Source organism: Mirounga leonina, unplaced genomic scaffold (genome assembly GCF_011800145.1).
Source record: "Mirounga leonina isolate KUSES-001 unplaced genomic scaffold, KU_Mleo_1.0 Mir_129, whole genome shotgun sequence".
NCBI lineage: Eukaryota > Metazoa > Chordata > Mammalia > Carnivora > Phocidae > Mirounga > Mirounga leonina.
Genome location: NW_023270323.1, coordinates 38,967,534 through 38,982,984, shown reverse-complemented (window position 1 = coordinate 38,982,984; position 15,451 = coordinate 38,967,534). Strand labels below are relative to the sequence as shown.

Below are 15,451 nucleotides of genomic sequence, written 5' to 3'. Positions count from 1 at the left end.
ACTGTCAGTGGAACTTTTAATTATTACAACCATTCCAGAAATCAATTTGGCATTACAAATATTTAGACCTTTGTTATAGTAATTTTTCTGTCAGGAATCTAGCCAAGAAAATAATCTCTCTCTCAAATAAATAAATAAATAAATCTTTAAAAAAATGAAGTTTGCAAACCAGTAACACAGGAAATACATGTTATACTATTAAGTAAAAAAGAAAAAACTGCACATACACTGTGATCTCAACTGTAAAGAAAAAGAACTTACAAATTAACAGAAACTTTCAAAGTACAATTTGATAATATATAAGAGTCAAAAAAATATTCATACCTTTTGACCCAGGTACTACTGGGTCAATTCTACTTCTAGAAATGGAGTAACTAGCAATAATCGCGCCTCGGATAAACCTCACTGGCTACGATATTGCCACAGAAGATAACAGTTACAGTTGGCACAGATATGTTAATGAATAATCAAGTCTTCTACAGTGTTATTTTGGTAAGGGAGTATTACACATTTTATTTGCTATTTCTTAAGATCTAATTTTCAGATGTACAGTAGTTGCTAAATAAATATTTTAAAAGCATTTTATAATACACAATACCACCATCATAATCCTCTATGAGTCTATTATTTGTTATTAATTAGGTAATTTATCATAAATAAACAGGGAGTTTGGTTTCACTAATCAATAGTTTTTCTAATGTATTTCAACCTTTTCTACAATTCAAGACCATACAATCGCCAGTCCTTTTTACTTCATTTTTAATTCTTCCACGTTCCACGTATCTCCTCCTATTAATGCCTTTTATAATTCACTAATGCATTGTTATTTTGAGTGGAATTATGTTTTGCTCTCATGATGAATTTTACCTTTTAAATACAGAACTGCAAGAATTTCCTTCAACTTGTTTTGCTTTGTGTTTATTTTTCTTCTCAGTTACAGAAATGTCCTACAATTATATTAATTATAATACATCAATTTGAAAAGACACTGTACAACTCAAAACCAAGTATATTAGAGAGTAGCCTGTTACTGGATGCTTGACTAGGAGCTCCCCTATACTCTGGTGAGTTAGACTACAAATGGGCTTCTTATCTAAGAATAGCTAATCCCTGGGCTGGCTAGCAGCATATGGGATGGCAAGGCCCAACAATACCACCCAACTTACAACATTAACTAACTCAATCTGATCCTCTTTCTTGAGGTATCTAAATAGGAGACAATAGTTGATAACAGGAAACTTAAACTAAAGCCAAGATACAGTAAAGCCATGAATAAGTAGAAGTAAAGAATAAGCTGAAACCAATAGTAAGCAGACACTATGAGACAGAGGGGAAAAGCAGTCAGCCAGTTCACATTGCAACAGAAAAAGCTGGAACTGGAAGTAGGTAAGTCACCGTGACAGACCACTAGATCAGGGAGCAAAGGACACAAGCAGTTGAGAAAAACAACAGAATAACTTCATAACCAGACTGCACTATATCCAAAAACAGTATCATCCCAGGTTCCTTGAAGCCTGGTTGTACAATGGCAAAGCTTCCTGTCTTCCTTAGTGTCCATGCATTCTTATAATAAACTTCCACTGCTTAAGGTCCCCTGAGTGATTCTGTTCTTTGCAATCTAATAGAGCCTTATATTTCATACTTTAAGAACTCATAATGATACTGGCATATGTTCCCAATATATTAAATGAAAAATACAGAATACAAAGTAAGTATGGTCTCGATTTTTTAATAAAAATATTTACATATATGTAGAGAAAAATTTAAAAAGTTAATCCACCAAAATATTAATCATGGTTAATCATAGGCAATAAGCTTATGGGTAGTATTTCATTTTCTATATTTCCATGTTTTCTAAAGTCCCTGTAACATATATTGCTATTTTAAACTAAACGGGGGCTCCTGGTGGCTCAGTCAAGTGACCAACTCTTGATTTCAGCTCAGGTGGTGATCTCGGGGTTGTGGGATTGAGCCCTGTGCTCACCAAAGAGTCTGCTTATCCCTCTCCCTCTGCTCCTCCCCCCCACTCTCCCACCCTGGCTCACTCTCGCTTGCTCTCTAAAATCAATCAATCAATCAATCAATCAATCAATCTTTAAAAAAAATTCCTAGAAAGAAAAATTTAAAACAAATACACCAAAATATTAAATGACTTTAGTCTCTTGGTGATTATAGACAGTTTATTTTCTGCTTCACCGAGACATACTATTTCCCAGTTTTTAAATAATCTTTTTCATTATAATTAGAAAAAGGATTTTTTTAAAAAGATTTTACTTACTTATTTGAGAGACAGCACAAACAGGGTAAGGAGCAGAGAGAAAAGCAGACTAGAGTGGGGTGAGGGGCAGAGGGAGGGAGGGAGAAGCAGACTCTCTGCTGAGCAGGGAGCCCGAGCAGGGCTGGATCCTGGGACTCCAGGATCATTACCTGAGCTGAAGGCAGATGCTTAACCGACTGAGCCACCCAGGTGCCCCGAAAAAGGATTTTTTTTAAAAAAAGAAAAAGGAGGGATGCCTGGGGGGCTGAGTCGGTTAACCATCTGCCTTTGGCTCAGGTCATGATCTCAGGGTCCTGGGATTGAGTCCCCCCATTGGGGTCCTTGCTTGGTGGGAAGCCTGCTTCTCCCTCTGCCTGACGCTCCCCCTGCTTGTGCTCTCTCTCTTTCTCTCTGACAAATAAATAAATAAAATCTTTAAAAAAAAAAAAAACGAAGAGGATTAAACCTAAAGAAAAAAATAGATGATTAAAGAGGCTCTGTTTTGTTTTTGAAGATTTTATTTTTAAGTCATCTCTACACCCAACATGGGGCTTGAACTCACAACCCCAAGATTAAGAATCACATGCTCCACTGACGGAGCCAGCCAGGCGCCCCAAAGGGGTTTTTTGTTTTTAAATCAGACTAAGGAAATACATGTGCAGTCGACATGCCTAGATTTCAAAATAATTCTACTTTTAAAATATATTATAGGGCGCCTGGGTGGCTCAGTTGGTTAAGCGACTGCCTTCGGCTCAGGTCATGATCCTGGAGTCCCTGGATCGAGTCCCGCATCGGGCTCCCTGCTTGGCAGGGAGTCTGCTTCTCCCTCTGACCCTCCTCCCTCTCATGCTCTCTGTCTCTCATTCTCTCTGTCTCAAATAAATAAAATCTTTTAATAAATAAATAAATAAATAAATAAATAAATAAATAAATAAATAAAATATATTGTAGAGTATATTCTTTAGGATTTTTAAAGTAAGTTTAAATACATAAGTATATTGTAAAGAATTTAGAAATTTAAGAGAAAAAAAATAATTTCTAATTCACAACAGTAGAATCTCAGAATCTGAGAGCTGGAAAAAAAGTTGTCATTTAGTCCAAACATTTCATTTTAAGATAAAAAAATTAAGTAATAATATATAGGCTCTAGTCCAGAGCCTTACTTTCCTGAACCCAAGCCTGGGGCAATTTCTACTAGAGGACAATGACTCTATAGTAACTCTCTCTGTAGGCATAAGAAAATGTTTATTTCCTTGAACTAGAAACTTCTAGGTTGAGAAAATATATAAGAATTGGAAGGGGAAAAAGTTCTTTTTCCATCAAACAAATTATAAAATTAAAACTAGTACAAAATAAATGTTAACATTCTCATATGGATCCAGAAAAATAAAATGTTGCTCAGCTTTTCACATTTGTACCTAAAATCCTAAAATATATAGGATTTATAAATGTTTGTGTTGTTGAATAATATAAAGAATGCATAAGTTTGTCGATTTGGTTCAATAAAATAAAAGCAGCAATTAAGCAAACAGACTCTGGAGCCAGCCAGACTGCCTGGAATGAAATCTTGACACTGCCATTGACTAGATGTGTCACTTTGAGCAAGCTAAGTTACCTTTTCTGAGCCTCAGTTTCCTTATTCATACACTGGGGAGAATAATACTGCCTAACTCATTAAATAATATAATAAAGCACCAACAGTGGATGGCATAAACGCTGTATGTTGTGACTGCTTTTATTATAATAAAACAACATAAATGTCTGGTGTGCTTTTATTATGGTTATCATTCTTCTAGTAAAGTGGGCAGTATCATTTAATAGCCACTATGGATAACTTGATAAATTAGAGAATGCCCAAATATCAATGACTTCACAAATATCCCCTTCAAACAGCTTACCAAATAGAATAGCCAATGATCAAATCAGCTAATGTTAACTGTGAAAGATTTTCCAACTTTTTGCCAACCTCTTCAAGGTCAGGGGACAGTATAAAGGAAATAGGGTACCCAGGGAGGTGATAGTTTAGGAAAGCCAGGCACAACTAAAGAGTTACAAACTCCACAAGCTAATATGGGCAAGCATCAGGTCAGAAATCCAGGCAGGTAAGACAAAGGCTGAAAAGCACAAAGAACTTATTGTGGTAAAGATGGAAAAACAATACAATGGAGAGACACAGGCCCAAGTTCTAATCCTGGTTCAGAAAGCAACTAGGTATGTTGTCTTAGGAAAACAAATCTCCCTTCTGACTTTATTTGCTTCAGGTAAGACAAACTGCCTCTCAGGGTCATATATAGCCCAAAGGTGAAATGGTGTACCAAAGTTTTTAAATTTAAATTTAAAAAAAAAATTAGCAAGGCTTTCTGAATACACTACAGGTGGGACAGCTGCTGTAAAATAGGAAGAAAGTTTAAAACTTTATTCTTGTCAAAAAGTCTTCTTTTTTCTCCTTTCAAGAGAAGGTTGTCAAAAGTTTGTACTCTTTTTCAAGTATGCCTGATCTCAACTTTCTGACTGAGAAAGCAATTATAAAAAATATTTAGAGTAGGGGGGAAATGAATGAGTTTTAATTTTCAATGGGGGGTCATTAAGACGACAACTGTGAAAAGAAAAAAGAAAATAAGTGTGAAAGATCTGAAGGTGAATGAACTGGCCATTTGGGTATCTGGAGGGAATACACCGGAAAGTGGAACCGGCCAGTGCGAAAGCCCTAAGCCAGGAGTGTGCCTGGAGAATAGAAAGAATAGTGTGACTACAGTCGGGTAAACCAATCAAAGAATAGTAGAGGGGAGCCTGGGTGGCTCAGTCAGTTGAGCATCTGACTTGATTTCCACTCAGGTCATGATCTCAGGGGGTCCTGGGATCCAGCCCCACCTCAGGCTCCCCACTCAGTGTGGAGTCTGTTTGAATTTCTCTCTCTCAATCTCCTTCTGCCCCTCCCCTCCCCTCCCCTGCTCTCTCACTCTCTCTCTCTCTCACACTCTCTCTCTAAAATAAATAAAATTGTTTAAGAAAAAAAAAGAAAGAAAAGTAGAAAAGAAGTCAGAAAAGTAACAATGGGTCAGATCACATAGGGTCGTGTAGGCCACTAAAAGGGACCTGAACTCTGAGAATGGGCAGCTTTGGGGAGGCTTGATACAAAAAAGAGACAGGATCTGATTTATATTTTAAAAGGATCACTATGGGAGATGTACTAAGAAGACTGTAAAGGTTGAGAGGCAAAGGAAGGAGGGAAAAGGAAAATTAAGTGTACAGAAGAGAGATGACAACTCACACCAGTAATGGAGATGATAAAAAGTGGCCAAATCTTGGATACATTTTAAAGCAGAGCCAATGGATGATTTTTTTTTCTTTTTTTTAAGATTTTATTTATTTGTCAGAGAGAGAGAGTACACAAGCAAGGGGAGTGGCAGGCAGAGGGAGAAACAGGCTTCCTGTTGAGCAAGGAGCCTGACACGGGACTTGATCCCAGGGCCCTGAGATCATGACCTGAGCCGAAGGCAGACGCTTGACCGACTGAGCCACCCAGGTGTCCCCAATGGATGATTTGTTGACACCCTGGATGCAGTGAAAGAGAAAGAGAGACCTTAAGGATGTGTCAAAGATGTTTTTAGTCTAAGCAAATAGGATGCCAGATCAGCCATCAACTGAGAATAAAAAGGCTATAGTTGAAACTGATTTGGGGAAAAGATTATGAAATGAGTTTTGGATATTTTGGATCCTGAGACACTCAATCTGTACAAATCTAGACTCATAGGATTTTATCTTCCTATAGATGTGACAAGACCTATAAACATGAACTAGATATTTCAGATTCAAACTGAAAACATCAGCTCTGCAGATGACAAGTGAAGATAGCCTAATGTTGAACTCTGAGCTCAATGGAATCAGCTTTTGCACTATTTGGGGGGATGAAGTCAACTATAGAAGAAATTAACAGATATTAATTCATAAAAGCCACGCTTTAAATTCATCTGGCTGCCTCAATATACATCTGAATATCGATGTGGCTCAAGGAAGAAGGGCTAGAACTGAAAGTGTACTGTGTTTACCCAGAAGATACAGAACCCCTGGAGTTGAGAGACATGTATATGAATCTCAGAACACGTCTAAAAATTTTAACTGTGTGACCAAATTCTGAATATATGGGTTCATCCAGCTCTGTGAAAATATAATCTTATTAATAAACTAGTAAAATCAAAGATTTAATTATTTAAATCATTTATTAATTCACTCTATCATAAACCTCATCACTATATAATTCTATAATATTCTAATTAGAATTTTACTCAATTATTAAGATTATATCTTCAAGTATTTACAGATGATTATGTATGTTGTTAAACAATGGAAGTTATGTAAATCTATACTGATTAAACTTCATGGGTAGTAACCTCTGATGATATACGAATTCAACTAATCTAACTCCACTATCTAATTTATACATACGTTAGAATATTCTTCACACTTACATAAATCTTATGAGCAACACAATAATGATAAACTATGTTCATTTAAGAAACAATACATGGTTGAACTGGATTATAATATAAACTACCAAAAATATCAGTTTCAAGTGACATTTACAATAGTTTAGAAAGAGTAGAAAAAGAAGGCTGGGTACACAGGAATTCCTTTACTAGACTAACCAAGGACTCCACTATAACTACAACACAAGATCAAAGACAATTAAAAAAGGAAGTCTTGCAGGAAGCATACACACACACACACACAATCAAAAAAAAAACCCAAAAAACAAACAAAACAAACAAAAGGTAGGTTATCCCAAAGTCCAACCAACTCTAACCTAAATAAGTTTAGGTCTACTTAGAAGGTAAGATCCTACATAGATGGCAGAATGGAGAAGAGCTTAAGGAGAAAATCATTTGTCCAGGTCTTTGTGAGAAAATTTCAGCCCTTGTGTATTCAATTTAGTTTTAAGTGTAAAGACTTAAAAAGCACAGTCCTTTCCTCAAATCTAATAAACAGATCATTGTCAAACACCACACATCTTGTATCTAAAGGGTAAGACTTTACAAAGTTCCTCACTTCAAAAATCTTTGATCTTGTGGGAAAGCCCCTTTCTCCTTCCGGCACATGCTGTTCCCTTGCGTGCTAACTGCCCTGTGGTAGCAGAACAGGAAATGCAGGTATATCATCGAGACAGTCTCCAGTCAACAGTAAGGGCAGCCACAGTTCTCTGACCTGACTCCTTACAAAGCCAAAACAAAAAACACAAAACAAAACAGGAGATGGGAATGAGAATGAGATGGAAATGGGGAAAGAGATGGCACATGCAGCCACCGCTGGCTTTCCAGACCTCATATGAAATTTGATGACTTAGAGACAGAACTCAAAACATCTCTTTTATCTAGAGACCATCACCATGATCTTGTCTCATCTAGACCATTCAATAGCTCGTAACTATTCTTCCCAGTTTTACTCTAATCCCTCTACAATCCTTTCCTGCCCCCACTGAGCTCACCATCCTCATGTCAAGGCTCCATCCCCTTTACTCACTATATTCTGGCCACAGCATACAAGTAGCCTTTCAGTTCCTCAGGTCAGCCAGACTTAATTTTGCTGTTCTCCACACCTGGGATGCTCTTCACAGAACACTTTCATTGTTCCTAAATGTTACCCCTCAGAGAGCTTCTCCCTAATCACATTATTTTCAGTCACAGCACTCTACTGGGCTCCCTCAAAGCAATTTGCTCAGACATAATCTGTCTCTTAACTATAAGCTCTGTGAGGACAGGGTAACTAGGTTTGTTTTATTCATAACGATGTACCTAGTGTCTCAAATAATACCTACCATAAAATTTAATAAACGCTTGTTATATTACTTACCAGGAAACCTCAATTAAGACAGCTGATAAGGAAGGATTTAAGCAAAAAAATTCTCTGAGGAAACAAGTATCTTAAAACCCAAGTATTAAAATTCAAGCATCTAAATCCATTACTCAGAACAAACTTCTCTTTATTCGTAGTTCTGATAATGTTGCTTGTCTCATTCCCAACCTACAGTTCATCCATTAGATAGACAGAAGAAGTAAAACACAAAGGAAAAGCCCACACTTGTGAATTTAAAAGGAAGCGCCAATTAGAGGTCTTCAAACCCCAAAATACCTCAATGACCCCTAAGAATATCACTGGGTACCAACCTGATAATATCTGCTTTTGATTAAATGTTTCAACTCAATCGAGTAATTCTGATTTATGCTCAGGGTCTTGTTTAAAAGCAGGAAAGCAAACGTTAACTTTTAGATGGATTTCCAAGAAAATGGTAAAGATTAGCCAAAAAATGTGCATGAAGGGATAAACACCAAAATTATGTAATAAGTAATAATTTGCTTAATGTCTACTGTGGGTCCATGACATTAAATTATTTTTGACTCCCACATCTAATCCCTGAGGTAGACATTATCCCTTTTGCAGATGAGAAAACTAAAGCTCAGAAAGGTTAATGGTTACAGTTAGGTTACAGTTAGGAAATATCTGAGAATTAAAACTAATCTGCTTAACAGCAAAGACCATACTCTTTCCACATACCATCAATTGCTTATAAATGTGTCTGATATGAGAATCGCCTAAGCTCTTATTAAAAATAACAATTCCTAAACTCTTCTTAAAGATTCTGACCGGGGATGTCAGAGCTAAGAACCTAAAATGTGTATCTTTTAAAATGCTCTTAGTGATTCTGATAATCGGGCAAGTTTAAGAAATCTTGCACTGGGATTAAGCTAGACTACCTGAACACTGAAAGTCTGGTTTAAGATCTGATTTTATAAATGGATTCTGAAACAAATTATGAAAAGTCACAAAAAATCTTACACAGAAGATAACAAAGGACACTAAAAAGTTATCTGTTGCTACATGTTATACTTAAAAGTCTAATTTTATTGAGAATAAAATCTTAAGTAGCTTTATAGATTAGAAAGCAAAACTAGACACAGATACGAGAGAGACATAAAAGATCCCCTTCTGAGTACAGTTGGTCCAATATCCTGAGCCTTTAACCTATTAGGAATATAAACTCAAGTTTGAGTTCAAGAGCAGCTCTCAAAGTAAAAATACTATTCTTTAAAGAAATATTATTATTCAGAGTAATGTTATTTAGAATAATAGTATTTGAGTAATTACCATCATAAATAATTTCATGTAACTTATTTTTCACCATTTAGTCCCTGTATTCCACTTAGCTAGTCACATAAAATTTTAAGCACCAGTCAATTTTACATCTGTTAATAGGCAGAAATCCAACACTGAACTGTTTGGACTGAAACACCATGTAAATTTCAAACTCAAATACAGTAAAATTTTGGAAACTTCAGTTTACTACCACATTCCTCATTTCTTCAAGAAAGTTTACCCACTGAGAAGTTTTAGTAGTTGGTCCAATTATTTAGCATTTTTTTTCCTTTGCATTCTCAAAAGATATGTTCAATGCTATATTCTAAATCAAACTAACTTCCTTTCAAATGATAAGGAATAAGAAAAATCTCTGGGGGAAAAATGTCTTAATTTTATAACTTCCCCATAATTATCAAATTTTGTTTAAAAAAAGAGAAGCCGTTTATCTTCTGAATATGATTTTATAAGAGTTCTATTGTAAAATATTGTTTACCTCAGTAGGAGGTTCAGAAGGGAGGAAAACAGTTACTCCTTTGGCAACTATGACAAGGTCCAAAGATGTATGCAATTACCTCATTTATTTAGAGAACATTTTAGGACTTATAATATTCCAGACACTGTATTAAATAGTGGAGAAATAAGACCAATAAACATAATTCCGGCCCTCAAAGAACTTTATAGCTTTATGGAGAAACATCAAAATAAGGTCTTCAAAAATCTCAAAAACTTTAATCTTTAAAAATGGAATATGCCTTATATATCATGCTGGGTGGGAGAAAGGAGGTGAAAACAGTAAAGTTAAAAAAAACTGTTTAATCAAAATGATTGTTACTTGGGCAAATCATGTTCAGATCTCCTGTTGCCAAGTACAGCATCTGATAGCAGTCTTGAAATACTGATACATTTCAAGATAGACTATTTTTTATTAACTCTACCATTTGAAAGGTCAAGGTGTTCTTGTGATATCTCCTATGCAAAGATCTTATTGTGCCCCAAAGTAGTTTCCAAGTTTTTTTCATTTTAAGCCACATTTCTAAATCTTTCAATTTTCCACAGCATACCTGAGATGAAGACAAGCAAAGAGAGTGAGTTCCACAGCCATTGGTAAAAACTGGTGCTGAAGGATGAGGAATTATTTGTGGAGATGGTAGGAAGATTATACCTCAGAAGAGAGTACATGAAGATACAATAATTTAGTGAAATTAAAAGAGAATAACATTATTAGAAACAAACCTTAGCAAAATAACTTGGCTCTATGACAGGGCTTAAGTTAGAAGTCAAAGATTATGCCCTAGGAAAGCCCCAAGTGTGATTGTGATATAGGAGGGCACGAAGTGATACAGAAGTAAATAATGTCAGTTATACGATAGATCAGCTAGGGAATACTGGCCTAAAAACTAGATTTAAATTCTAATTTTTAGGTTAACATCCTTTAGCGCTATCATCATCGTGAAAAATCAGTCTTCAACAATGATCACTATATGTTGCAAAATTTACTGAGAGGTAAAAAACTTCATAATTTTAAAATATTAACCAACCTGGCCTACACCACCTAATAAGTTAATCACTTTTCCCCTCATCTTCATTACATACATAATGAGAAGACACTCTCTCCCTTCCCCACCTCTCTCTCTCTCTCTCACACACACACACAAACTTAACTGAAGTGTGAACTCAAGTCTTTTAAATTACATATATATAAATATTAAGGAACTTATTTCCCTCTTCTTTCAAGTACCACTTTTCCTCAAAACATACTTCTGTGTATCTCCCTATTGGAACTGCCACGTTGTTCCATACTGCTACATGCAAATCTAACAATGAAGAAAATTATTAAATTTATCCAGAAGGATGTCAAAAAAGAATACTGATCATGATGGAAGTACAAAGTATAAGTCTGATTTGCAGTCAATATAAAAATATTTACAAGGCGCCTGGGTAGCTCAGTCGGTTAAAGTGTCCAACTCTAGATCTCAGCTCAGGTCTTGATCTCAGGGTCGTAAATTCACACCCCATGTTGGGCTCCACGCTTGGCGTGAGCCTACTTTAAAAATAAATAACTAAAATGAATATATTTATATTACAAACCACATTAAAGCAGACTTTGTTTAGACAAACTATTATTTCATATCCTTATATCCCCAAAATCTGATAATGCCCCCAAACTGACCTTGTGTAGTAGAAAATGGAAAGTAACTTACTTTCTCACATCACTATAACGGCATACCAAATCATGTCATACTATAATACAATACACTGAAGTGGGGAGGGGAAAAAAGAGCAAAAATATTCAACTATAAAGTATAAAGGTCTACTCAAAAGTGAAATCTATGAAAAACATAAGTGGATGAATCTATATCTTTTCAGATTGATCTGGTTTACAGCTGATTCAGTTTGCAGTATCATTTACATCCAAACTAGTAAGGGAAGACTGCTCTAAAGAGCTCCTTAGTTTTAAACAGGGGGGTGGGAGCGGTGGCAGGTTTACCGTAACTGTTTTACTAGTTCTTCCCATTTATATTTAGAGGTAAGAAAAACAGAACATGCTCAACAGTTAAAGTAACCCATAAGCACCAATTTCAAAAACCTTTATAGGCACTAACTGGGCTACCAATTGGCATAGCATGCCTGTGAATTATGCATGACAGAGTCATGTAAAAAAAAGTTCCGTATTACTATTACTCTACTTATCTATGTCACCACAAAACAGGTTTAGGTTTTCAATAAAGAAAGATTTGTACTAATTTTCATCAAAGTACTTCACATAGCAATTTAAATATATAAATTGTTTAGAAATGGAAAAACAGGACTAAAGTCAATCACTGTTAGGTCTGAAAATGGCAGTTCTGATTTCTTAGTACTGTGCTTTATGCTTATGTTTCTCAAAGTGGAGCACTGTAAGTGTGGAGGATAATTAATGAAGGTTAATATTGAGCACAGTATCACATAATGTGATGAATTCTTGGCATATATTGTCTAATCGTTAATAATCTTAGAAGTTAAGAACTATAATGATCCCTGTCTTAACTGAAGAGGCATAAATAATCTACCCAAGTGGCAGAGGGTAGATTTGAACCTAGAGCCTAGAACCAAGGTAATGGGGAAGAGAGATAAAGTGACTGAGAGAGATCACAGAATTAACTCCCAATGTAGACAGGCATACTGCTTACTGACGCACATAATTCCTCCTCATACTCTGGAATAGTGGTTTTCATCCCTGGCTACACATTAGTCACCTGTGGGACTTGCTTAAAAAAAAAAAAAAAAAAAACCTATCCTTGCCTGGGGCCCTCACTCAGATACCTGGTGTTCAACTGACCTGGCCTGGGGAGAAGGCACCATCTTTTGTTCTTTTGTTTGTTTTTTTAATCTCTCCAGGTAATTCTAAAGGGCAGGAAGACTGAAAACCACTAATAATTCTTCTCCACCCTGTTAACCTAAGTACCCAACTACAATCAAATTTACTAATCACCTATTTGGTTCTGAGCACTTCATCTATTCTATATTCTATTTACCCAACAAAGTGCTTAGTTTTTTTTTTCCTTAAACAGAAGAAACATTACAACTATATTAGCACCTTTTTAAATAACAAAACTTTGCCAGCTTTTCTTTGACAAGAGGAAAATAGGAGGAAAGGCAGACAGCATGAAAGAGATTGAAAAATCCCTTCTTTAAGCATCCATATACTCCTCAGGTTTAAAACAAGGTAAAAAGGTCCTAAGAGTCAAACTAAAAAATTACATGGCAGGCTATGAGACTAAAAAAGTTCTGTGATATATGTTAAAGAGAGATTTAATATCCACGATATCTCTTAATTCTGCTGGAGATGACAGTTAAAACACTAAGTAACTGCTATTGTGGTGATAAATCCCACTGTCTTCCCATGGCGCTGGGACAAGTGATTATGCAGTGTTTTTACCCTATAAGTCACCTGAACATAAACTAACAGGTGCTAAAGAAATCAAAGCATTACATAAGCATACCCAAACAACAATATGGCTGGTCATAACACGTAGTGAGAAATGCAAGGATTTTGCTGACAATCTCAAAGGAGAAGGCTTACCGTTTCACTAAAAGTTATTCACTGCACATCCCACTCACCCTACACCAAAAGTATAATGGAAACTGTTCCAGACAGTCTCAGACTTGCTGGCCCTTTTATTTTACTAAAAAGGTGAAGTGTGGAGATACCTGACAAGCATTGAAGTTTGACTTAGGATTTGAACAGGAGATCTAAAATGAAGAATATAAATACTTCAAGTTGTACAAAACTCTGGACTTCTCAGAGAAACATTACAAAACTTCCTGCTTCCGGACAGCTCATTATTTGGTTCAAGTCTTCACATTCCTTTATTAGTCATGACTCTTTACAAAGCTCTCATTCCTTATTGTCTGATTATCGGACTTTTAAATGTTGCAAATCAGATTTACAGGAACCCTTATCAAATGAAGAAACCATCCCAGAGTTCATGCCCAGAGGAGACTTAGATTACATAGAGCCCTCAGTAACCTGAGCAGTGTGTGTCCATCACGTAGATTTCCTTTTTAAAATTGGTTGTAAACATGTATCGTTCTGCATATCTCAAATATAGGTTCATCTATACATTTTTATCATATACAATTACAGGAACCTCCATTACGTCCGCAGAAATTGACTCCGCAAGAAACTGGGAAGACCTCTGAGTGTGTGTGAAAGGCACAGGCACGACAGTGAACCACTCAATGCCAAATGTCACTGGGGTCTCATATGGCCCAGATCTGGCCACAGAGCCATATGTCAATAGGCTCAAAGGCACAGACGAGGAGAGAGAACCACAGGGTAACTGGGTAAGAAAACAAGGGGGAGGCACCTCATAAATATGTGTACTTCCACCCCGAAGCTGAAGGGGTGGCCCAAAGGGCAGACCCTAAAGAAAAACCTTCCCTCCTGGGATCCGTCACGTCGCCCAGGCCTAAAGGGCCCGCTAAAGGGGGTATGGGGTGGGGGGGGGGGAGGAAGGGCAGTGTCTGTCCCCACTTCAGAGACCGAAACAAATTAAATTAAAGCAAGTTCTCACTTCCTGGTCGCCTACTCTTCCCGAAGGCCTCGACACAAGACGGACACCGGGTATAGAGGGCTCCCCAGGAGTACGGGGGGAGGGGGAAGGGAAGGGTGGCCCACCCCAGCCCTGCACCTTCCCGTCCTCGCCCTCCCTTCCTCCGGGCCTTACACGGTGACGTGACCGGAGCCGCGGACCACCACTGGGTCCGGCGAGTACTTGAGCAGCTGCTCCTCCAGGGCCCGCTCTTCGTCCTCCTCCTCCTCATAGATCTCGTCGAAATCCGCCATCCTGAGCCTCCAAGGCCCCCTGCCCAAAGGGGCCTGACTCCAGGGGCTGGGGCCGGGATAAGGGCTGGCGAGGAGGCGGAGGCTGAGGGGAGTCGCTGCCGCGGGCTCAGAGGCCGCGGAGATCGATCTTGGCTGCCTCGGCTCCGGCTACAGAGGAGATGGGGTCCCGGCCGTCGCCGTCACCGCCGCCGCCATTATCATCAGCAATAACAACAACACAATGTCAACATCCGCCCAAGGGCCGACACCTCCACCAGCACCGCCGCCGCCGCCGCCGCCGCAGCAGCAACTCAGGCAACCACAGCAACAGCCAGAGCCACCCGCAGCGGGAGCAGCCGGCTACGGCATCGCGAGACTTCCCGGGAGGAGTGCGGGCGGGTGCGTGGGCGCCGGTGTGCGCAGGCTGGCGGGCGGGAGCGCGCACGTGAGGCCTCGCGCGCTCCCAGGGCGCCTTGCTTCCTTCCTCCGCCCGCCCCGACCCCCGCCGCCGCCGACGCCTTGGGAGCGCGCTCCCGCCGGCGAGGTCCCGCCCTCCACGAAGTGGGTTGCGGTCCCGCAAGGGATGTCTCAGAGGCCCGAAGGCGTTGACCCCGACTCAGAGAATGGAGCTCGGAGTGTCCAGTGGAGCACTTAGTCACCTAAAGTAATCTCGAATCAAAACAACTAAAAATAAAAACACTGGTTGGAATAGAGAATTTATAGTGCGTGTCTGCCTGTTTATCTAATAATTGAAT

General features: G+C 38.2%; 1 protein-coding gene and 1 non-coding gene across 3 annotated transcripts in view; both read right to left on the bottom strand.

Annotated features, from left to right (window-relative positions):
• The window catches only part of CHIC2 (cysteine rich hydrophobic domain 2), a 74,303-nt gene extending 59,172 nt beyond the window's left edge, over positions 1–15,131 (bottom strand). The window contains exon 1 of one of the 2 annotated variants that reach the window (XM_035004990.1): positions 14,599–15,131. In XM_035004990.1, the coding sequence (XP_034860881.1) occupies positions 14,599–14,717 (119 nt within the window). In that variant the 5' untranslated portion in view covers positions 14,718–15,131. Of the gene's footprint in view, positions 1–10,449; positions 11,393–14,598 lie in introns of those variants that run through there. The other variant, XM_035004991.1, reaches the window with a different exon arrangement.
• On the bottom strand, positions 293–431 carry LOC118010998. Its single transcript, XR_004679392.1, has one exon. It is a non-coding gene; the product is annotated as a U4 spliceosomal RNA (small nuclear RNA).
• Positions 15,132–15,451: the final 320 nt, after the last annotated feature.